Genomic DNA, 24,982 nt, shown 5'->3' on the forward strand with positions numbered 1-24,982 from the left:
TTGTTAGTTTGATCTATGGACATGGACTGGTTTGTGTTGCTGTTGATATATGTTAATTATTCTTGTCAGAACTTGCATTTTTAGAAGTTGATTTAATGGTTCGGTAGCATAGTTGTTTTTATGTCATACATACATCATAACATCAATATTTTATTACTAAACAATTATTAATCTTTTAAAACACATAAGTTTTATGAAACAAGAAACATTTCTGCCAAGGTGGGCGGAACCGTCTCAAATCGGATAGTTTCGGCCGTTCCAAGTCGTAACGGTGGCTCACCACGGTTTCGGCAACAGAAATGAGACCCATTGCTGGAGCCGGAGAAGAAGGAAAGAGAGAGCGAGTGGGGAAGAGAGAGAGAGGTCGGGATGCCGGTGGAGGCCGCGGGGGGTTGGCGTCCGCCAGCCTCCCTCCCTCTCTCTCCCTTCTCTCTCTCTCTCTATCTCTCTCTTTTTCTCTCCCACGGTACAGTGCCCTCTGTCGGTACAAGCTTGACACTGCCGTACCGACTCGTACCGCCGGAGAAGCGGTAGGATGCCCAGTACTGGTTCCGCCGACCTTGATTTCTGCAAATATTGAGATGTTATTTCTTCAACTTTACCTTAGAAACCTGTGCCTTGTGGATAAACATAGATCCATACATATATAAATACTTACATAAACATATACATATATTTTTGCCTATTAGCTGTTGCCTTTCCACTGATGTATAACCTGTTAAGGGAAATAACCTTCTTATCTTTTACTTTATTTTCCATTTCATTTTATTCTTTATTATTTTTTGGAGATGGGATTTTAGTTTGACTTGTTGGCCTACTTCAAGTGCTCATGGGAACTTGTTTTTAGAATGAATTTGTTCGTGGGTATTTGTTGAGAACCGATCATGTCTATTGTAGTGGATTGATTAGAGATTGATAAACCCTGTTTACTTTAATGACTGTCCATTTAAAAATCCTATCTAGGTATTATATAGATCATTCCATCGTAGTTGGCATTCCCATGTGATTAGTTTTCCCTGGTTACCTTTTCATTTATGTACTTCTCTACTTTTGAGTTCCTCTTGGGCTAGGTCACCTTTTATCTTGCCTCTTACCCTGCTTATTGGTGGCTAGAATGAGGCTGGTTTTACTGCACCACGGTTCATTGTATTGGACTGTACCAACTAGTATCAGGCATACAGTACCACGCCGATAGCAACCCAATACTTGGATAGAGGACATTTTGAGTGTTGGTACCATGAACCGACCCATACTAACATTGTGCTAGAATGGTACCAATATGGGTATCGAAACTAGTATTGTGAACCTTATTGCAGATATTCGTTTAAGCGTACCTTAGAGGAGCAAATGCAAACTTGAGTTTTTTTCTCCCAATCATGGATATGGCTGCAGGAAACAAATATGACATGATACATGGACATTTTATTACAAATAAAGAAAAATAGGATAGAAGTATGGTACGAATATGATACACTCCTTTTTTTTGGCATATGTAACTATATCATATAGTATATACTTCATGGAAACTTTGTAGTTATAGGTTTCCTTGCTTCTTTTTGTAATAGGCTATTCTCTCCTTTTTAGGGTACACTAGGTGTCTTTTGCACTTCTAATCATTGTGGACCTAGTTGTTGCTCGCCAAACTTGATTTAATACATGACCTCGTAAATCCCAGGAGTTTCCAGGGTTTGTGCAAATTATACCCAAAATGCATCCTTACCTTGTCCGCTACCATTTCTTTTTTTTGAATAAAAAAAGATGGATATTTACAAGAAATATCTAGTACATATCAGTGCTTATCTAGGGTGTATCTAATTCTGATACATATCAGACATGCACATGGCTACATTATGGAAGTATCAGTGTCATAGGTCATATGTCCATGGAGAGGATTATTGGAATCATGTGCACTAGAGGGGGTGAATTCATTCGTAAGGACAATGCTTGGCGACTGCATGCTTCATTCTTTGCTTCTTGAGTTCTTTTTTGTTTAATGGGTATTTTTATATTAATTTGCATCTAAATTTGTGTATATATTTTCCTAGGTAGAATAAGACTTGGAAAGTATCCAACTCTTTCCCATTAGAAAAGTTTTTGGTTTGGTCAGGACTAAGATTGACATTGGAGTAAGAGGTTACACATTATATTCCATCGATTTGTAGAAAATGGAAGAATACATGATGATCGTGACTATGATCGTAATACAGTAATACAAGATAATCGAGAGTTTGAGATCAATAAAAAATGTAGAGTAGATCAGACCTCCAACCAAATGTGTGGCATTTCTTCATCTTCCCATTGACCACACTTCCCCCCTTCTCTTCCCACGAACCAAACTAGTCCCAAGTGTTTGAAGTCCATTAGTTTCTGAGTGGTTATCTTTTAGTTGCCTTATCATCAAGTATGACATGGACTGATCGGTCATAGTGTCATCCTAATCACATATTTTCCATTAACTACAACCTATCTTGAAGCTACATTGATGTAGTCCCCAACCTATTTTGTGGATGATTTAGGAATAAAGAGCTTCAAGTGTTAATCATCACTTTGGTTGAGTTAATTGAGACCTCATTTGTTACTTTAGTCATTTGTCTTTGTTCTGTTATCTTTTTTATCCGTGTCATTAGTTGGATCCACATGATATTCTATTATTTTCTTTTGCTTAGTCATTAAATCACTTACTGTGACATAAAGTAATGGCTATGTATCTGATATTTATTTTTTGTTTGGTAAACATGATAATTAAGCAGTAATGACATGTAGTTAGGTTATAAGTGGAGAGTACTATGGTCACAGGCCACTTTTGGGTAATCTATGAATGGTGGCTGCCATTTTTTAGCGATGTAATATAATTAGATGATGTAATATTGATGAATGAAATATTTTTCCTTTCCATTTGAGTTTTCCCTCATGTGCTGTGAAATCGAACATGAGCCCATCTGGAGCAAGTTTGGGTTATCTTTCTTTCTAGTCTTCCATCATATGATGCAAAGTTTGGTGCAAGGCCCTTCAGAACAAGTTCAGGTAATCATATCTCTTTCTCATTTTCTATTCTTCTCTCAAGTGAGACTCCATTGTGGGTGTGAGACCACCATGAAGATGCTCCAGATCTTGTCCTTTTCATTTCCTTTATTCTTCTTCCATCTATTCTCTTTGCAATTTCATTGCACTTTTCCTCTGTTTTTCTTTTGTTTTTCTTCCATCTTAGTCCAAAACTTCAAGATGAACAATAATCTGATCAAATTTAAGATTTTAGTCCTAAATTCTCAAAGCCCCATGAGCTTTAATTTTTTCAACCCATAGGATGTCCTATGTCATAAATTCTAATTGATAGTTCATTTCCATTTTGTTACAATCCTGCTAAGACTATCAAACCTGGACCATGCAGCAGGCTAAGTTCAAATTCTCATATCTTCCTTGTTTTAGGTCTCAAATAGGTCAAAATTATACTCTTTTCAAAGCTATTGATGTCTACTTTGACATGGAATTGGTTTCACCAAAGATTCAAAATGGTTTAAAATTTATTGTCACTCAACGGTCAAAGGGTCCTTATCACTAATGTTTCTCTTAGCCCTTGAACTCTAATTTATTATCACTAGTTTTTGTTTTTGTTTTTTTTAAAATTCTAATAGGCACAACATTAAACACACATATATAGAAACTGTACTTATAAAATAGATAAAAATAAAAAATTAGGCTTAGGAACATGCAGGATGTTACATGAACTATACATTTGGAAATATTAAAGATATTGTGTGTTGAAGAGCTGATGAAGGACAAGATAAGCAATAGACTTTGTTTATTTTCTCTAACATGTTGCAATGCACAAACTAGGGGTGCCAACAAACCAAAGATGGATTAATTGAAACCGAAGGAGCTTGAGTCTATTGGGTTTGATATTCGTGAAGATAATGTTGTATATACATTTTAGTCATCAAAAGTTTGATTATGGGGCCTATGTGAAGGATTGGTAGTATTCCCATGTCTTTTTTGCTAATTATATTTTGAACTTAATGCTAATATTCAATAGCTACCATAATGTATTTTATTTGAGAAAAAAATAAATGAAATGCTAAGTTGGATTTGGAAGATAATCTTAGAGGATAAGGGCTTACATATTGGCAATGCAAAAGCAGAGTATATGGAGAATAATTATTGTGAAAATATAGGCATAGATCTAGTCTAGATTGATGGACGAGATGCCACAGATTAGTCCATTTCATTATTTGGATTCTATTATACAGAATAATCGGCAAATAGGTGAAGATATATTTAAAACAGTTAGTTGGATGAAGGGGAAATGTTCTTTTGGGTATTATTTGATCGATAAATACTCCAACAATTTGAAAGAAGCCCACTGGCCCTTTTTGTTATATAGCTAAAAATAACTGTTACTTGGATGCTTGACATGGATGCCAAGTGTCTGAGCTCCTTAAATGTTGAACACAACAATCAATCTCCAACAATCTAGACATAGGATATATTACACATGCACACATACATACTTTGCATCTATGTAAAAGCTATTGCTATGATATGCGTGCAGAAAGAAAAAATTGAAAAGTGGGAGTACGGTTTTTGTCTGGAGAAGCACTAATAGGCTGCATGGTAGTTGGATGTGAGATGAAGGTAAAGGAAAGTGCAAGCACCTGTTGCCATGCTACAGATATAAAGCAAATCCAAAGATCATTTGAGCTATGATAGGGGACAAGAGGGTCCTTATGGAATAATCATGACTTTGCGAGTTATTTACTCATTAGGTTACTTAAGATGTGTGAGTCTCTTGCAATGTCCATGTCTTAATTAGTGCTGAAACTTCTAGAAACCTTAAAATGGAGTGTCTAGGTAATGTAGTCTAGAACATCGAATAATAAAGAGGTCCTCAGAAAAGTTGGATTTAGCAAAGATAAAAATGTTGAGGTGGATACGTGTTAAAACTAGGAAGGTTAAGTAAGAAAAGAGTATGCTAGTGGAGCTTATGATTTGTACAAATTAAGAATTGGAAATCAATTTATTAAGATGGTGTGGGTATAATAATTAAGATTTGAGTGGATTGCAATAAGGAGTGGTACTTTAATCTTTGTTAAATGACGTAGGACGGACATTGAAAATCTTGAAATAATATGAAGCTTCCCTAAATAGAAATGCTGGGCGGATGAGGACTTATACAGCCAACCCCTAGTAGCTGGGACAAGCCATAATTCTTGTGGTTATAGTATGATTATGAATCTTTTACTGCCATGTCATAACTGAAAAATTAGTATGCAAGTATATCATACTTAGTTCCAAAAAATTTTCCTTATATAACTAGGGATTAAGTGATAAAAAATCTCTCTATGTTCATTTACGTGCGCGCCCGCGCGGGGGGGGGGGGGGGGGGGGGGGCGGAGTTAAAAGGAGCTTTAAAAATATAGAAATATAAGTTGCTTTTAGCTCTGCTTGAACTTATTGGTTGTAAAACTCTAATTTTCAATTGCTTTTAGCTCTTGAGCTTATATCAATCATATTGTGCCATAACACGCACAACATGTCTGGACATACTGTTGCAAGATTCAGAAGAATTGCGTATTTGCACATATTAAAGAACAATGGTTGCGGCTATATAGTGATAAGTACATGTTTTGGGCTTAGACATGTTTGATTGTTATCAATACATTATGTAATGTAAGTTCCAAGGTATTGAGTGCCAATGTCATGCTGTACTAGTGCTTGGCATGCTTGGCAGATACTGCACTCGAACATGCTGAGTGCTTGCAGACTGTTGGTATTGGACTCATGCCACTTGCTGGCGAGGCATTGGTACAATACATGCTATGCTGAATCAATTGAATTGGCAGCACTAGAAATCATGCAATTGAATCCTTTTTAATAGTTGGTAATACTAATTTTTTGAATTTCAAAATGAGATTGTTAAGAAGCAAATCTTGCAAAACTTGGAGATGCTTTTGGTCTAACCGTTGTTTGGAATATTCCTATGGAACTCAAAGACTGAAACTACAAAGAGTGAAACCATAATTTTGCAAATTTTAAGATTGGGACTGGTTTAGGGTTTTGGCTTCAACTAACTTCTTAGATTAAATTCATTTCAGATATGGACTAGTATGCCATTTTTTTGTTGATTCATAATTTTTCATACGTAAGAAAACACATTATGTAGATTAAACTTAAATATTGTGGGTTTTGAGAGCATTATTTTTAAAAAGCAGTTGATGCAACTGCATATGCATATGCAGCTCTCCAACCATCCTGCACAGAGTCTAGGCTACTTTTGAATGTAAACAGCCATATGGTGGATGCTCAAGTGCCTTGCATAAGCCCAAGCACCTCCTGGATATGCAACTCTCCACTTTTACAATTTTCTTAGCTATTTTGATTCTTTTTATATCTTTTTTCTAAATATTATTTGCTATTATTAGTATAAATTTTTATTTGTAATTTTTTATTTTTAAATATGAATGTATAGGCTTCCACCTAAGCGGCCACGTACTGCTTAGGCACTCTGAAGTAGCTACTGGCAAAATGTAGTCAATTTCTGAAATCTTTTTTGGAAGCATTGCAACATTACATTCCAAAATTTTTTGAAGGATTTTTTGACATAAGTTTGTTAATCTTAAATATCAAGTCTCATCATCATCTAAGTTGTCACATGTTACTTTTCCATCTAATAGTAACTCTGAACATGAGTTTTCTTAAACATTGTGTATGAAATTATTTTTACCTTTGCTTCGGTGTAAAGCCACTATATCTATATATATCCAATAGTCGGAAACAATATAGTTTTCTCTTAAATGATGCCTACTTTATGTACTTGACTTTTTCTTTATAATTCTTGTTTTTATACCTAATTATAGTTGGTATAATTTTCAACAGGAGACACTGAAACTAGAGTTAGAACCACAAAAATTTCCAAAACTAAATTTTACTTTTGAACCATAGGTTAACTAATATGCAATTTCTTATCATATTTTAGGTATTGTAATTATTTGGTTACTACATAATATATCTTGTGGTTATGGTTATTAAGTAAAAACTTGTATATAAAGAAATGGTAAATAATACTAGCTTGATACATATTTATGCTTAATAGGACTTTCTGCTGGAAATGTGAACTGTTCAGTAATGATGTGCAGTATATTTGAAAAGTCAGCGAAGATGTTTCCTGCATAACCAGCATAACCATTATAGAGTAGCTCTTTTTTAATTGCTGTTCCTCGATCTTGTATTTTCTGTATAGAGATAAATTTCAAAATCATGATATATGCATATCTTGATTTGTATGCCCGTGAAAGAATATATGATGTTTTTATAAATTTTCAAAAAATCTGGTGCGTTATTAATTAATAGGATATATTTGTTCTTACAAATTTCTTGGATATCTTGCATTATATGTAACCATTTTTCTTTCTTTGTTAGGGGAATCATGGGAGACGTTGGGTTAACATTGGCTCGCTTGTTTATTATTTAGGTTTTAGGGACCAATAGATGCTGGATGACTGGAGAAATATTGTGGCGCCCATTTGTAAAATCAATTTGCATAGAAAAGTGCACTAAATATCATGGAATTAAACTTCTAGGCAAGGATTAAAGCATTATATGCCTGTATATGTGCTAGTCATGGTTGGCATGGTACATACCATGTCCTGTCATCCGACACCGAGTCATTCTGCCCAGCATCGGTATGTGACTGATATGGACCGGCACAGATTGATTTGCATGACACGATAGAACATGCCTCTGTGCCATGTTTTTGTCCAGTTGGTATGGTAGCTGTTGCTTGGTGCAGATTGGTATGGAAGTTAACAGGAAATGCTTTTAGGAAAAAGATCAAAAAAATATAACTACAAAATCAAAAAACCAATTTGGTTTTATGCTTAAGCACTTGCTTCTCAAGCTGCATTTAGACTGTAGTCATGCTTGAGACTGGAATGGAGGTAGGCTTTTACCTTTGGGATCTCAGATAATGTTACCACTACTTACTATAATAATTTAAACGCCTCTCTTGTATTCATTCCGTGTTGACAACATGATGATTTCAGCTAGTTTGATATATCTTTGAAAATCATAGTTTTGATAAAAAAAAATATTTAGAATGTTGATGTTATGATAATTATTTAAATTTTGTGATGATTTGAAGTAAAATTTACCATATCTATACAAAGAAAAGTTTAACTTTAACGATCATACTATTGTTTATTTTAATATGATAAAATATAAAAAAAGGGCTTTGTCTATCATTTAGCAGATCAAATCATTAATCTCAAGCAAAATTAAATCTATATAGAACATTATTTGTAATAATATGATCATAATTGAATCAGATATTCTTCTCAATTCCGGCAAGTACATAGGCTAGGAGAAGAAACTGGATGTTCATGAACTGATCATAAAAATAGCATATTCAATTGAAACAAATGACTGAACAGAATAGATGAATGTTACCTATAAGATAACTATTAAGAAGAAAAGAAAACATTATTCTTCTTGTCAAGGGATCTTCTTGGTCACCAAATAAGCATTGGAAACCCGAAAGACATATGAATTAGGAGACCTATATTTATTTATAATTGATGAGAGTGAGTGTTTAGAAGGGGCAATGGGTTTGGGTGGAGAACTGGTGAACATTTATTTTCCTTTTCTTTTGTTATGTACTTAGAAGAGAAATTTTAGGAGGACTAGAAGAGAGGTTTTAGGAAGGCTGGTTTTGATGTATTGGCTGGCAGTTTAAGGTGAGGGACGTGATTGGTTTGGAGGGGCTAGTTTTATCATATGATAGTGGAATGAGGTAACAAACTTTTACCAAGATTTTAGGAGTAGAGGCAGGATCAGCACCATATACGGTTTTCTGGGGGAAGGGGGTGGGGGGTTTGGACTTTAGCTGAACATAAGAATATAATTAAGGCCCTATGGTGTAACCTTATATGTTTATTCTCAAGAATTAGAAAAAAGAGGTTACATCGATTCTGTCAAAGCATGGTGAATCTGTATATTTATTAGTTTAGCAACTACTATGGCTAGTTTTGTTTGGACATCCAACATGAAGAGTCTTTCAGATGTGTCATGAATCATTCATGCCAAACACTTAGATATCTGTCAAAATTTTTGGTTGCAACTTTGAGAGATTAATGGAGAATTGGGCTCTCCTAACAATGAGTTTGACCCACCGTAGTACATTTAAAGTGGACTTTTATTCTTTGTAGACAAGGATCGCCGAATTGGCTGGTTTGGGGCATATTGAACTGGACTAGCTGGGAACTGGCATGGTTCAGCTTGTAAATTTGAGATGAGGCTGGGTTGGAGTTAAACCCCCCAGGTTTGTGTTTATTAAACTCCCCTCCCCGCCTATCCGCCTGCTCGCGATGAGTTCCCCCACATTGATCGCGATTTTGAGAGAGTGCCCCCTCCCTACTGCTCGCAACCCCCCTTCAGGAAATTGCTTGCAATGGCCCGAGAGCACCTCTCGCTCTCTCTCACTCCGAGGGTTAGGGTCAGGGTTTACCTCGGCCCTCCCCCTTCCTCCCTTCCTCCGCTTGTCTCCCTCTCCTTCCCACTCTCTCTCTCTCTTTCTTGCTTTGAGGGTAAGCATTTCCCTTAGCCCCCTCCCTCCCTCCCTCCCGCTCCCCCTCTATCTCCTTATATTCGGCATGTTCGGATTGATGGTGGTACAACCTCCAATACTGTTTTGATGAACCTTGTCTGCAGAGACAGGCCAACGATGTAATAACCTAACAATTTTGTAAAAATGCCGTCTTTCTTATATCCTAAAGCTAATATGAGAGTTTGGATCAGAAAAATGTGCTATAAAAGACCTCAACAAATAATATACTTAGTTCCTTCTTATAACCTATTTTAAAATATAAATCTGTAATTAATTTTCTGTAATATCCTTAAATCTCCTTTTTCACCTTGCCGACATGTTTTAATCTGTTTCTTGCATTCATATACATGCAAAACTAACCATATGATTAACCAAGGGGCTGGGAGTCATTGACATTGAGTCTTATTTTAGTTTTTTATTTATTGTACTGCTCTTATATTTCTGCTTAATTTTTAGTTTTAGTGGATTCTACTGAGTCTATGGCTTAGATTAAAACTTCTTATAGTTCTCTAGATGGCTAGATGAACTTATCTCAAGTTAGTACTAGTGTTTCAAAACCTGGCTATGTCAGCCTGTTGGAGCTGTCAGATGCTAGCTGTGGCTGGTCGGGTTGGATCTAAACATATTTTTGATTAAACCATTCAAATCTCTTGACTTGATGGTTCAACCATTTGAACCATGCAGGTGAACAGCTCATTTACTAGGCCAAGTTGATCCAAGAAATTTTAAAGAAAAACATAACCCTAAGCCACAATCCTATTATTTTTCCTCATCTTCTTCCTAATTGAAGCCATGAAAGTGATGAGCATAAAAATTCGACCATATCTACTGATGTGATAGCTCTTCCTTTTCTCGATCTTCTATTGAGCTTGGTGGTGTGATGGAGGTGATGAAGGTGTGATTGGAGGGGGTTGAGTTAGTGGGACTAGAGGGGAGTTCATGCTAAGGCCAAACACGGATTGAGGAGTGGTACTGTAAAGGAAGTGGTCCCAGATAGGGTTGATGCCATGGGGTTGAAGGTTTTGATGGAGGGGAATTGAGTGGCAGGGTTGATGGGGTTGTAGTGGCGATGGAGGCGAGTCTAGAAGCTGGCAGAGCTTAGGCCTACAGTGGTGTAGAGGAGGCATGGAGGGCTCATCTTGGGAAACAGTGGAGGGAGTGCATGTTTTATGGAAGAAATGCTGGGACTTGGATGGGAGTGGTGATCTAAAAGGCTATAATTGAGGTCTGGGTTATCTAGTTGAACTCTGCCGTGGTTGAACCACTGATCGATGACCCAAACCTCAAAACAGTTTTGTTTGGGTCATTGGTTCTTGAACGCTGGTTTGTATGTTACATCAGCCCATATTATAGTTGCCACACAATCTATTATAGCTTTATTGTTCATGTTTACTAAAGTGTAAAGTGTAAACAATGCGTTGAGCAATAACAAGGCATGTTAATGATAAATTAGGAAAATGGGAAAAGAACATGTTTTAGGTTTTATAAGTGGGGTTTTTTTCTGGGGCCATTGCTTAGTGCAATAGTAACCGCTTGGGCCGACAAGTGGAATGGTACATATTTGAGTGTTGGGCAGCTATTTTGTGTAAAAGAGTGCCAAAGGTTACGTCTGTCCAGATTAGGAAAATGGGAAAAGAAAATGTTTTAGGGTTTTATAAATAGGCTTTTATCTAGGGGCCATTGCTTGGTGCAATGGTAAAGGCTTGGTTTGACAAGGCAATAGCAAGCCTTGGGCAGCCACTTTGTGTAAAATAGTGCCAAAGGTTAGGTCTGTCCCCATTTTGCCCCATCGAAGATCCTGGATTTTTGGAAACATAACTAGGTGATGACACTTTATACAAAAGGATTTTATCTGCAGCTTTTAGTGATTTCAAATGAAAAAAGACATCTACTTCATCAGGTTTGACCTTTCCCTCTGTCTCTTCTCTTCCCTGCTCTTTTCTCCTTTTGTCTCGTCTTTTCTTCTTTTCTTGCTTGCTGATTTATTTCACAATTTTGCCGTAATCAATCTTCATACCTGCTGTTTTACTTATTCAAGCACTTGATTCAATTTTCTTTTTGCATGCTTTTGTTTTGTTATTTGCTTTGCAAGTGAGCTATCTTTGGCATGATGTGTTGATAGACTTCTGTTTTGTGCCATATTTTATATACTTGGTATGGCTAGAATTTGAGAGCAGCAATTAAACCCTTGTTTTTCTTTCCACTGTGCTACAGAATCCTAGGAAACCCGAAACTAGCGAGATTCCAGCACTTCAGTTGAGTCATGTGGGTTACTGAAATTCCTCCACAGCATCCAGAAATCTGTTTGAGAAAGCCTAGTAATCCTTTCTAAAAGCCCCCGGACCCTCTTTCATCCAGACCTAACCCTAGGGCTGCATCACTACAGCTTGAAGATTTATGCTTATGTGTGATTGTTACGAACCCATCATCTCTCTTGAAAGTTAAATGTGGCTTAGAAGTCAGATCTAAGCCTTTTTGTCGGTCATCAAATGTTGTTTCTCGTTAGTTAAAAATGTTTCATATCTGGAATGAGAACAGGATGGGCAACTGTGACCATATTATGCTATCTCATTAGTGGATGGATCATGGTACGCCATACCGGCCCAAACCGGATGGTACATTGCGTACCGTACCGATTCGGTATCGGTACCCGGTATAGGTGGCATACCGATACTCGATATGCCAAACACTTTTATATCGTATCGTACCGATACTGTGCTAGTATGGCACCGGTATGGGGTCCGGTACCGAGATAGTGAATCTTGGGATGGATAAAGCGAAACACCCCAATAATATCTTCCCTAGGTTTTACACATAAATACAGAGCGATGGACAGAGTGTTATCGAAAGTTCTGTTATTCAGCTGGATATGACTTGCAACATGGAGAGAACACTTGTATTCCTGTACTCCCATGACATGAACAGAGAATACTTATATAGTTAATGTTCATAATTATAATGGACTATTTTCAGATTAAAGTACATGAAAACCTGCAAATGTTTAATTTGTTCATTGACAGGAAGCTAGCCATCTTCTCCCAGAAATTGCAGGCTCGGAAACACACCCAAAGATAGCACAAGTTCTATTGGAACGTCAATGTCCTGATGTAGCATTGACCGTTTTACGGTGCACTGGGCGTGATGGCTTATGCACTTATGCAAATTCTGAGCATGATGACCCCCAATGTGTCTCGCTTGGCGAGGCAGTAACAGCTGTTCGGGTTAGAATTGAATGTGGTCTTCTTACGGAAGCCTTTATCTATCAGAGGTTACACTGCTTAAAAGCAAAGGAAGAGGAGTCTAGGCATGAATCATATTTGGCATGTTCCAGCAGTTCGAAACCTGAGTGTTGGATATACCAGGTTGAAATCTTGGTAACAGAAATTTGCTATCTCTGTATTCGAAGGAACCTGGTAGACCGAATGATTGAGTTGCCTTGGAATTCTCATGAAGAGAGGTATCTCCACAAGTGTCTCTTTGATCATGCCTGTCAAAATCCTTCGACAATATATGGTAGTCTTCTTATGGTCTTCTATGTCCAGGTAATATCTTAAGTCTTACTTTTATATTCAAATGTTTCACCATGTACCTCCAGCATCCATGCTTTAGAAACTAAGATATGACTTCTATTCTATTATTATGATTAATTTCTTGATTTCATTTTGCCTAATCAATATTTGTGAATAATATATATCTTTTTGTTGTTTACTATACCTTCAAAAGCCATTCAATATTGAGGTTAGTTGATTGTATCTTCCTCTGCATCTGATAGTTTGCAAACTTATTTATATGACCTCCGCCAGTGTAGTATAATAACCTATAGTTAAAAGAAGCACCAGGAAGGGTCAACATTTGCCAGTTTACTACAACTTAAGACAAAAGTAGAAAAAAAGTAAATAACAAAAAAGACACAAAGATCATCATCTAGAATACATTAGTAATACCACATGGAGAGAATGTTATCATACAAGTTACAGCTGGCTCCAAGTATATTTTGCAACCTGACCCATGACCGTTTTGTGTGAGTAGGTATTCATTCAAGTTGGTTGTAACTTCAGAAGCAGAAAATATGACTTGAGTTGCTAGAATTGCTTTTTTTTTTTTTTGAGAGAGAGGAAGGCCCCATCAATTCATTTCATGAGGTGAAATGAATACAAGGACAAGGAATTGGAGTTGGAGGTGAGGCAGTTATAGGGAACTAAAGAGCCCTGGATAAATCTTGATCTGCTCAGATAAACATTCCTATATCTTGGCTTCGTCAACATAATAAGATAACAAAATGACCTCTTTGACTCAAAAACCCATGTAGCATGTATAACAGTTGCAAAGATATCCTTGCAGTTCAGGTTTCTTTAAGTATGTAACACATTAAGTAGTGCTAAGTTGGCTCATGCAATGGCATTGGCATCTATTTGTCTTGAGTTTTGACAGGCATTATAGTCTCAGCAAGCTTGTACTTTAAGAATGTATTACTCTTAAGAAATTCTTTCTATTGGATGTCTTAATTATGCCTAAGGCTTTTCTAATCATGCTATCCAAAACTTTTAGTTGATCCATTAATATTCTTTAGTACATTTCAAAGAGTTGATTTATTAAGAGAAGGGAAATTTGAATGCTATCATAACTGGCTTTTTCTTAATTCCATTTGAATAATTCATGATCTTGTAACGTGTTCCATTTCTTTGTTAGCGTTATCGATACACGGAAGCATATCGAGTTGATCGCTGTCTTCAAAGCCTGGAGCAGAATGTTCTGGGGACTGTTGTTGAAGATGTGGCATCCAGGATAATATCAATAAGTCAGTGGAGGGCAGAATTAGTTGTAAGTTATCTTGCCTTAACTGTAATATGATGGAGCCCTCGCAACCAGGGTTGGCAACAAGAATCACGTGTTTTCAAAATCTTTTTACCATTCTATCTTTAATCTTATAGAAGAAGATAATTCTCAACCCAAATATCAAAAGTGGTCCGATACTAAATAAAGCAGAGACGTCCACAAATAATAGTACATGTCCCTAATAATATAGAGTCGTGAAATATGTCGAGTAGCAAAACGAAGAGATCTTACTCACCAAAGAAATGAATAACTCCTACAGCAAAATCTAACCATTCCCAAAACAATAGCCAGTAAGATCCAACCATCTTTATTTTATGAAGTAAACAAATTTCTAAACAAACTTAAATTTTACCTAAAGTCATTAGTCCAAGTCTTTTAGGAAGTTCAAAGTCCAGTCTTTAGGTCTAGCTGAACTCCTGTGATCATTGGGAACCGACTTTGACTTAGAATATCAAAAATACTTTGAGGACCAATTTTGACTGAAATCCACATCAATGGCAATAACAAAATTTTCAATAACTTTTACAACCTTTTGATTATAGGGTGCTCTCTTCTTTATTGGAAAGCTGCAACTTGGCTATTGGGCTTGCAATGCTGCATCCACATTTTTGCACTCTGGCCTTTCTCTTAGCCAAAACGCACCACTCTTCTAGAGTAGGGCTTTTGTATGGAATAATTTTTGTCTTCTCGAAGCATAAAATATTTTTCTCAATTTGAAAAATATGCCTGACTTAAGCCCCAATTCTTACTTTGCTTAGTTCAATAGTACACTACATTCTTCATGAATTTATCTTGTTTAGAATTCAGAAAATTTGGCATCTTACCTAGTAAGTGAAATCTTCTATCATTCTAACTTTTGGAGAATCATCTGCAGCTGATGACCATGTCAGACCTTTATATGTTTTGTTGCTTGAGTGCAGCAGGAAAGTTGGAATTTGAGACATGATAATGAGTTAGATTTGGTAAAAGAAAAAATAATGACTACCATATTTAATTTTATTGTTAATAAAGAATTAACTATTTCTTTATAGCAATTATATAATCAAATATAAACAAATAAGATGGTGTGTTTGATTCTTGTTAGCTAATAAGAACTTTGTACATATATTTCTTATCATTATTTTTTTGTTTTATAATTTCTTGCTCTTTTACCACGTTATGGATTTCCATGAGTCTAGTTCATTAGTGGTATCCTGTGTGGACATGTCCAATCATCATTTATTTTGCCTAGTTGGAGGTTTAAAGCATTTTTTAATATATACATATCAAATCTTCTAGAAAGGGAAAAGAGAGAACATGAAAGCTCATAATCTCTTTTTAAGAATTTAAGAGATATCAAATCAAACAAGAGATGTACAAATAATGAAATTCTGCATACATTCCCATGCAATTATTGCAAATTTACCCTCCACAAATTTCTCTTTGCATATATATCCTGAAGTCATCCAGTATTTACAACAGTACCCCTCCAATTACATTTTTGACTAATGGTGTTAATAAGTGATGTTTTAAGTGTGAAATGACACTATTACCTTTTTGCATTAATACACCTAAGAAGTTGAACATTCAGTCTGCATTGTGTGAAGCTATATTTTTGCACAAATTATTCAAGAATATCAGTACAAAAGGGCAGTAAAGTTATTTTATACTTAAAACAATTATCTACTAGCACAATTAGTCAAAGATATAATACCAGTCTCAATGATATCTTCAGAAACAGGACCATGCTATAGGATAGTTAGGGAGAGAGAGCCAATATCGTGACGAGGTAGGCCAAAGGTAATTTTGTAGGCCAAGGCTGATAGAGTATGAAGATTGGTTTAACAATTGGCACAAAGTAGCCAGCTTGATAGTCGTGCAGCAGTAGGAAAGCAACCGGTGTCAATTATTAGAACCACTAGGAGAGGGGACCAGGCGTGGATAGCAACCATCAGAGTGGGCAATTATTTTAATATAGTATAAAGTATAAACAATGGAATAGTACTTTACATATAAACCTCTCAACAACCAATCAAATGCTTCTTTCTGTCTTATTTTAGTTTTACTTTACTAGTAGTTCTACCATAGAGGAGGTATAACTTAGATTTTTATCGTAGCCTAGCGCTACATCTCTTATCAACCTTCGAACGATGGTGATATGGTGGCAAAAGTCCTTGAAGGTCAACGTACCTGGATCTACGCTACTCTTTGATGCAGGATAACTGCAGGAAGGAGAGGGAAGAAGGAAGAAGAGGAGGGGGAGGAAGAACCAGGCTTCTCACCTGGCTCTAGCCATGGCTTCACACCAGAGCTTCAGAAAGAAAGGAGGCTATTTCATTCAATCATTCATTCATTAACGTTAAACAAATGCATGGACCCATATATATAGGGTCACAAAATTAACAAAAGACCCCTACAAGAAAACAATCCCATAAAAGCCCTAAGATGACAATATGCAAACAAGCTCATAATATAAAATCAATCCAAAATAAAATCAAACCAACTGAACTGGCCGGATTCGCTGAACTGGCTGAATCTGCTGAACTGGTTGAACTCTATGGCGACCGTACCTGGCACTGGCATCCGCACCAACTCTCCCCGAGTGGGAAGAAATTGACCTCGACGAAAGCGGCTTGGTGTAGCTCTGGTAGTACTCCAACAAGTTTGGGTCAATCTGCGGTAGCTCCTCGCGCGGGATCCAAGTATCGCCGGACTTTGGTCGTCCTCGCCAACAAACCAGAAATATTGGATGCCTCTATTACTGGCAAAAACTATTTGCTCGGCTAAAATAGAATCAATATACTCTTTTTGTGCTCGATGGAGGAGAAACAGAGATGAAGATGGCATGAAATCAGTAATAGGATGAGCAATTGGCTCAGGAGAGGTTTCAGCAAAAGAGTCATCAGGGATTGCAACCAAATCTTTAATATTAAAAATAAGGCTATGACCAAAATCAAATGGGAGATTAATGGCATAGGCGTCAGTGCCATCCTTGTGCAACACTCTTAATGGTTCAATACTAAGAGACTGCAATTTCTTTATATGGATCATTACGTAACCTTAAGTTTAAAATTTTTTAGCATGGAAATTAGCTTGCATCTTATATTAAGCAGTATGTGCATGAATGCCCTTATGGATTTTCTGATGCAACTTATGAATGTGTTGTGCAAATGCATATGCAGACTCAGAAATTCTAATATCAGTTTTGATGGGTTGTGCGAGGGCACATCTAACTACGCTCATGGTGGACTGGTTAGACTCTATCTGACTTTGCAAGTGAACTAGGTGTAGTGCGGGTGCACCCTAGGGTTTCAGGTTTGTCAATACACTTTCTCAATATCCCGAAGGTCATCGAGGTTCGGTTCATAGACTTGCTCCTCCAAATCATCTTTGTCACCTTCCAGCTTTTGCTGAGCAATAACGAGAGATTTGTTAGCGCATTGGGAGGCAACGTGACCAAAACCTTAGCATTTGTAGTATCGAATCTTGAAATGTAGTTTGAGAGGCCCACCAAGAATTTTTTTGCCTTTAGTGTCTCGGCTTGAGACATGGGCAGTAGGAGGGGGTCTAGGGTAGAAAGCCCTATAGAAGGTTTGGACCCTAAGGAATTAGGGCTCGTAGAAGTGCTCCGTGTGTCAGGGCACTTTATAAATATGGACTTAGTGTTCCATCGGTTAAGGAGATCATCTTGGTAGCTAAGAGGCAAGTATTTTTCTTTAAGTTTTTTTTTTATTTTTGTCCAATCAGTTATGGCAGGCTGACGTCTTCTAGCCAGAAGCTGTTTAGTGTTTTATCAAAAAAGCTTAGCTCGATCAATGAGCTTCATCTGGCAAATTGGACCTTCTTTTCGTCAGACAAATTGTACCACTTAAAGAAGTGGTCCATTTCGTGTAGCCAGTCTGAAAAATTTTTTGGGTCAAGGCGACCATCAAAGGTTGGTGCTTCAACCCTAATGTCCCTTCAATACAAAGCTTTTTGGTTTGTTATCTGGCTTGCCGGCTCTTCAGCACATTCTCATCATGATCACATGGCTCTCTGGGTTCTACATTATATCGATAAACCCTATTGACATTAGGGAAAGGGCCCTGTCCTCTATGACGAGGGTAGGTTTGAGGACGGCCTGCAAAAGGGCTAGTGTTGAACTGACCCTGGCGGACCGGCCCTAGATGGTCTAGGGTTTCATCCTCGACCTCTGAGCCTTCCAAATGGGAGGCACTACCTTCTTTGGATCCTATGATCCTCTGAAGAGCAGCCTCAGTTGAGTCTAGTCGGGCATAGGCCTGGGTGGACACTGTGGTTAGATTTTCGATTGCCTTCATTAAGGCTTCGATGCAGGCATCCATGGCCAGTTGGGACTCGAACTGGGAGACAACACGACCACTACGAAGGTGCATATACCAAGGGTGCTAAATTATGCTTGGCCCTACAATGCTAAGATAGTGGTGATTCCTAGGCAGACTTAATGTGTCACGCCCCGAACCCGGATCCGTGACACGGCCGTGCTATTGCCGACTACCGCCCATAATAGCACGCAGCCTCATACCTGGGTAACAGGGTAGTCAAACCAACCGAATCTTTTCATGTGAAAGCATTCTTAGTACAACCTGCTGGTCAGTACCCAAATACAGAGCTTCTATGTAGTTTATGTACATAATAGTATACTTGCTTTACCCCAAAAGAAAGAAGCCCTGATACCAAATTAGCGTGTCTCTGGCAGCTATCAGTGGTGAGGATCTGAAAGAAAAAGTAAATGAACGGATATGAGCTACACGGCTCAGTAAGTAATCATACATAATCTTACCGGATCGAACATAACGGTAACCATATTTATGCAGGGTTTGAGAAGCTGACATGCATATTTATCTAATCATCATCATGGCATAATATGTATGCAATTTAAAGGAGATAGCTGTTATAGCAAAATACAACATTGCATAAGGATATATTCAAAAAACCTGTTGTAAAACAATGTATGCTTTGGCCATGCACGTTCATAGATGTCACGGCCCGCCTGCGCAGGGCACGTGACTATCGGGCCCACATGAGGGGGAAACACGGGGCTCTCCTGCCAGATGTTGGCCGGTTCCGGGGCTTCACGCAAGCGTCCTTCACCCCTCACCGATTTTGCTTCTCCCCAAAAACACATCTGCAGGATTTGGAAGCACCCGCCTCATATACCCAGGCTCTGAAACGAGCCTCATGATCATGCTTCAAATATCATTTTCATAAAGTATGCATATGAAACCGTGCCCCCGGCATGCCGTGGTCGTGCTCTTAAATGCTACTGTGAAGTCATTCTTGGCCACTGGCGAGACCGGCTCAGTTATTAGGCGGCCACTGGCGGGGCTGGCTCAGTCATTCTCGGCCACTGGCAAGGCCGGCTCAGTTATATTGGGTCAGTAGCTCTTAAGAGTTCATAAATAATGTTTCGTATAGGTAGTACCTCATAGATGCTACGGCGAATTCATTATTGGTCACTGGCGGGGCCTGCTCAGTTATTAGTCGGCCACTGGCGGGGCTGGCTCAGTCATTATCGGCCACTGGCAAGGCCGGCTCAGTTGCATTCGGCCCGTAACATTAGTAGTTCTTAGGTACCCCCTTACAAGCAATATGCAGCTAGAGCAAATCATTATCATTCTTTACACTCATGCTAAGAAAAATCATAACATGGAACTCCATTCATTTTGCATGTATCACAAGAGCTATGAAAACATAATATGTGCACAACCATTAATTATGTGACTGACATGTACCACCCATGTTCATATTTCATAACTCATATTTTAGCATGTAATGCAATCCCAGTATTTTGTAGGCATAACGGAATATAAAGCATATATCATCATATCTTGTGTAACTAGAGCATGTCAGATACACATATCGTTCTTAGCCTACAGTACATACACGATTCACAACAAGATTAAAACAAGTTACTTACCCTCTTCACAAATCATGTATACAATTCAAATTGTATGAAAAACTCTGGTTCATCTTATAAAACGTAATACAGGATCTACGATAAGATTAAGGCAGATTACTTACCTCAATTCGCTTTCCAAATTGCTCAAGTCCAGGTGACAAATCCTTAATCACCTAAAACAACATCATAGGGTTTACATTATTCCCCATTTATTTATTATAAAATCTCTTAGTTCATCATACTATGAACTTACTTGCTTGGATCCCATCCAAGGATCTAGCCAAGTCCAATTTAAAGCCTTTGGAGTTCGATTTAACACCAGATTGGGCCTCGTTTATAATTGGGTCCAACCTTTTCTAGCCAATTGGGTCCTCTGTCAATTTACTGGGCCTAATTTAGTATTAATTGGGCCTGCTGGGATTAACTCCACTCAACTGGGTTCGGACCCAAATCAATTTGGGCCTAATTTGGTTCGGATTTGACCCAATTTGCAGTTTGGGCTCGTCCAGACTTAGCACAATCTGATTGAGCTCGGATTTAGACTTGCCCAGTCTAATTGGGCTTAGGTTAGTCAGATTTGGCTAAACCCCCCTTTTTATATATATATTTTTTTTCTTTCTTTCTTTTTCTTTTTCTTTCCCTTTTTCTTCTCTTCTCCTTCTTCTTTTCTTCTCCTTCCCGAAGCTTCCTCTCCTCCCTTCTCTTTCATCCCGATCTCCCCCTTCCTCTCTTCTCCGACGATGGGAGCACGACGAGCGAAAAGGGAGGACGGCGAGCGGAAGAAGGCCGGGCCACAACCGGCGGCGTCCACGGCTAGGCCCCGCGGCGTCCTCGGCCGAGCCTGTGACGACGGTGCTCGCGGCCGAAGCCGGCGGCCGCCGCACACGACGAGGAGGATGAGTCCCCTCTTCCTCTCTTCTTTTCCCTCTTCCTTTCTTTCTTTCATTCTTCTTCTTTTCTTCAACCTCCCTTCACCAACCCCATATTCTCTCTCTCGCTCCCAAACCCTCTCTCTTCCTCTCTCTATCCTTCTCCTGTGAAGGAAGAAGGGGAGTTTGGGAGGGCCGGATTGAGGTCGACCGGTGGCTCCCGTAGCACCTGCAGCAGCCGCGGCCCGTGGTCGCCGACCCTCTCTCCTTCCCGTGGAGAAGAGAGATCTCGAGGGAGGAACAGCCTGCGGCGGGGACCAACGGCGCCGACGACGCTCGCGGCCGCACACGGGAGTCCCCTCTTCCCTCTCTCATCTTTCTTCTTCTTTTCTTTCCTCCCTTCTTTTCTTCACCGAGACTCCCTATCCCACTGAAGAAGAAGAAGGGAATGGGGCTCCGGCCGACTGCAACCCCCCCCGGCCGAGAGCCGGCAGAGGCTGCAGTCGAGAACCGTGTACGGAGTCCCTCCTCTATTTTATTTTGGAAACAGGAGCTTACCATTTCCGGGGATGACCTGCGGTGCCTCCTCTCCAACACCTCTTTTGCTAGTTACCGTTGGGCAGTTCTTCCCCCTGGTAGTCCCTCCTTCCTCTTGGAGCTTCAGGGCTCCTTCGCCTTCGGCTCCAGGGCTTCGGCTCTCTCTCTCTCGTTCAGTGTTCTTGGGGGTCTGTGACTTGGGGTTGCCGGCAGAGGCTTAATAATTGTTTAGAGGATGAGACCCCCCTCTGAGAGGTCCCATCCGCTCCATTCCTCCCCTCTCCGGGACTGGCCGCCGCCGCCCCCCTGTCTCCGGTGCGCCGGCATCGGCTGCCAGCAGGGGTGAGGGTCACCCTTACCTGTCGGTCTTATCCCTTCGTTTTTTTTTTCCTGATAATTATTATAATTATACTGGCTACAGTGAAATTTGGGCTGGGCCCATTTCTTATTGGGCCTAGTAGGTTGTGGGCCCGGACATTACATAATGCATGAAAATGATGTCTAAAATGCAACGTATATGCTCAATATAAATGGAAGCTAATTCCTAGCAATTAAAATTAGCTTAGGATTACGTAATAAATCTAGATAAGTAGTTGCAGTCAAATAGTACTAGTTATTCAGTGTGTTGCAGGGCTGCATAGAGCCTCGACGAACTTTTGAAGATTGGGTATCCTACAATTAATAGCAAAGATAGGCTACTACTAGCGTTTTGGTGCTGTCTGGAGTGGGTGTGTTGAATTTTTTCAGAAAGCAATATCAATAGAGCACTTAAGAGTTAATTAATGTTAAATTTAGATAAACAAATAGAATTTTCAGTAAAGGAAGAAACCTGACTTGGGCTAAGGCGACAATTAGCAATGCGGTGCAGCAAGTAGACTCGTCAAAGGGCTCCAATTGGGTCTGATCGTAGCAATTCTGGGGGTCTAAATTCAGCAGCTCGTGGGCCTGATCAATTCTGGTTGGCGGGCTTGCGGGGCAGAGGTGGAAATGGGTCTTGCAGGCTAGAAGAGGTCAGATATGATGGGCCTGCGGCCTGAAGGAGTTGGTTTGGGCCTGATGGCGGGACGGGTCTTGAGCAGATGGCGCAGGCTTGTTGGGCCCACAAGTGAGATGGCGTGGGTGGGCCTATCGGGCCCGTTCGTGGATGAGAGGGTTTGAGGGAAAAGATGGAATGGGTGGGGAGAAGTGGGTTTTTTTTTTTTGGGGGGGGGGGGGGGGGGGGGCGGCGGAAGGGGAAGGAAAGGGTGGCGATCGTGGGAGATTGGCTGCGAGAGGGAAAAGGGTGGTTGGGGCGGCCGTGGGATGAAGGAGGACATGCGGCGCTGTGGGGGTTTGCCGACCTCCCGGTGTCAAAAGGAGGGGGTAAGGTGAGGCAGTGGGGCTTCGGAGAGGAAGAAGATGACCGGTGGTCGTTCGGGTGGTGGATGAAGATGCTGGGGCGGCGACGAAGAGGAGCGGCGGCGAAGCGGTGGAGGGGGAAAGATGGTGATGGGGTTCGAGCGGTGGGCATGGGCAAGGGCGTGAAGCGGCGACGGTGAGGGCAGAGTGGCGGAGGCGGAAATGGCGGTGGCGACACGGGTGGAGCGACGCTACGAGGGCGGCGACGCAATGTGCGATTGGGAAAGATGAATAGAGGTGTTTTTTTTTTTTAACTCTGACCCGATAGGATCCGGATTATCGGGCATGACCCGCTTCGATAACCTGTGATGGATCCGTCACGTGTGGATCACGTATGTTTTCCTTTTTTTCTCTTTTTCTTTTTTTTTTCTCCTTTTTTTCAGTTCGAATAGATTCGGGTTAGCGGGGAATCCACTCCGGGAATCCTCTACTGATCCAGCTTCATTGTGGAGGCTTGGGGCAGCGAGGGTTACCTGCTTCCGCGGAACGCAGTGACGGCCGGGCGAGTAGCCGCGGGCGGCGGCGGCTCGGTAGCAGGTGCCCTACGGTGACGACGCGCGGGGCCTCTTCTTCAGTTCTGGGTACGGGCGGCAGCAGCACGGGGCGGCGTCGGGTCACTTAGGATCGAGCGTGCTCATCTTCTCGCGTCCGATCTCTGGCTTTTCTTCCTTGGCGCTGTGGGGTTTGAGTTCTCGGCTGAGACAGGGAAGTCGGGAACTCCCCAGTCAGAAGGGAGGGGTTTTGGACGAGGTGGCCAAACTTTTTTTTTTTTTTTTTAACCTAGGCCCCCACGTGAAGAACAATGCCCATAGAAGCCCAGAAAACTGTGGTCTCAGGGGCTTTTCCACGGGAACAAGGAGGAAGGTTTCTTTTCTTCTGCGACGGTTTCAGATGGATGCTTTGTTATTGGGGTGGCTCCTTGCACGGCTGTGAACGAGGATCTCGGAGCTTTGGCGATGGAGCCAAAGCTGTTGGCTCTGATACCAAAGTTGATGCAGGATAACTACAGGAAGGAGAGGGAAGAAGGAAGAAGAGGAGGGGGAAGAAGAAGAAGAGAAGAGGAGGGGGAGGAAGAAGAACCAGGCTTTTCACCTGTCTCTAGCCATGGCTTCACACCAGGGCTTCAGAAAGAAAGGAGGTTATTTCATTCAATCATTCGTTCATTAACCCTAAACAAGTGCATGGACCCATATATATAGGGTCACAAAATAAAACAAAAGACCCTACAAAGGAAACAATCCCATAAAAGTCCTAAAATGACAATATGCAAACAAGCCCATAACATAAAATCAATCCAAAATAAAATCAAGCCGACTGACCTAGCTGCACCCTGTGGCGACCATAGACTCGAGTCATGGCTGATCTGGCACTGGTGTCCGCACTTCTCTCTATCCTCTCTTCGATCCCCATCATTATCTTTCTAGCTAATTAGACGCCGGTGGCATGCTTGTGCACACCAACCTTGTTGCTGTTGAGACTCGACGCCTTTTTGTGTTGACAAACCGAGTTTTTTGGAACCCTAAGTTCCTCGGTACTTGCCCGGACGGGATGGAAAATCAGCCAACAGAGGGTAATTATGCAATGAACCATATTTACAAGGATATATATGAAATAAAAATTCTAACAAGGATAAAAATAGATAGAAAAGACATCATCAAAATTATCATCTGAACCTCTTGATGTTGAAGAAACATCTTTCAGTCTTTACTAAGTGATGATAAATTAGTCTTTCACATTCCATGTTCAAAGATAGATATCAGGAAATCCTTTTTTCACTATTTAATTGGTTCCACCACTTCTCCTGCAAAGACGACCTCTCTCTTTATTTCTCTTTTGTAAGGAAATTCT

General features: G+C 40.0%; 1 protein-coding gene across 2 annotated transcripts in view; it reads left to right on the plus strand.

The window, feature by feature from the left end:
- Positions 1-24,982, plus strand: part of LOC120104089 (E3 ubiquitin-protein ligase HOS1-like) — a 42,960-nt gene that overhangs the window by 14,307 nt on the left and 3,671 nt on the right. For both annotated transcript variants that reach the window (XM_039114617.1, XM_039114616.1), the window contains 2 exons: positions 12,616-13,137; positions 14,285-14,416. In XM_039114617.1, the coding sequence (XP_038970545.1) occupies positions 12,616-13,137; positions 14,285-14,416 (654 nt within the window). The remainder of the gene's footprint in view (positions 1-12,615; positions 13,138-14,284; positions 14,417-24,982) is intronic.

The sequence above is a fragment of the Phoenix dactylifera genome, chromosome 16, assembly GCF_009389715.1.
Source record: "Phoenix dactylifera cultivar Barhee BC4 chromosome 16, palm_55x_up_171113_PBpolish2nd_filt_p, whole genome shotgun sequence".
Taxonomy (NCBI): Eukaryota; Viridiplantae; Streptophyta; class Magnoliopsida; order Arecales; family Arecaceae; genus Phoenix; species Phoenix dactylifera.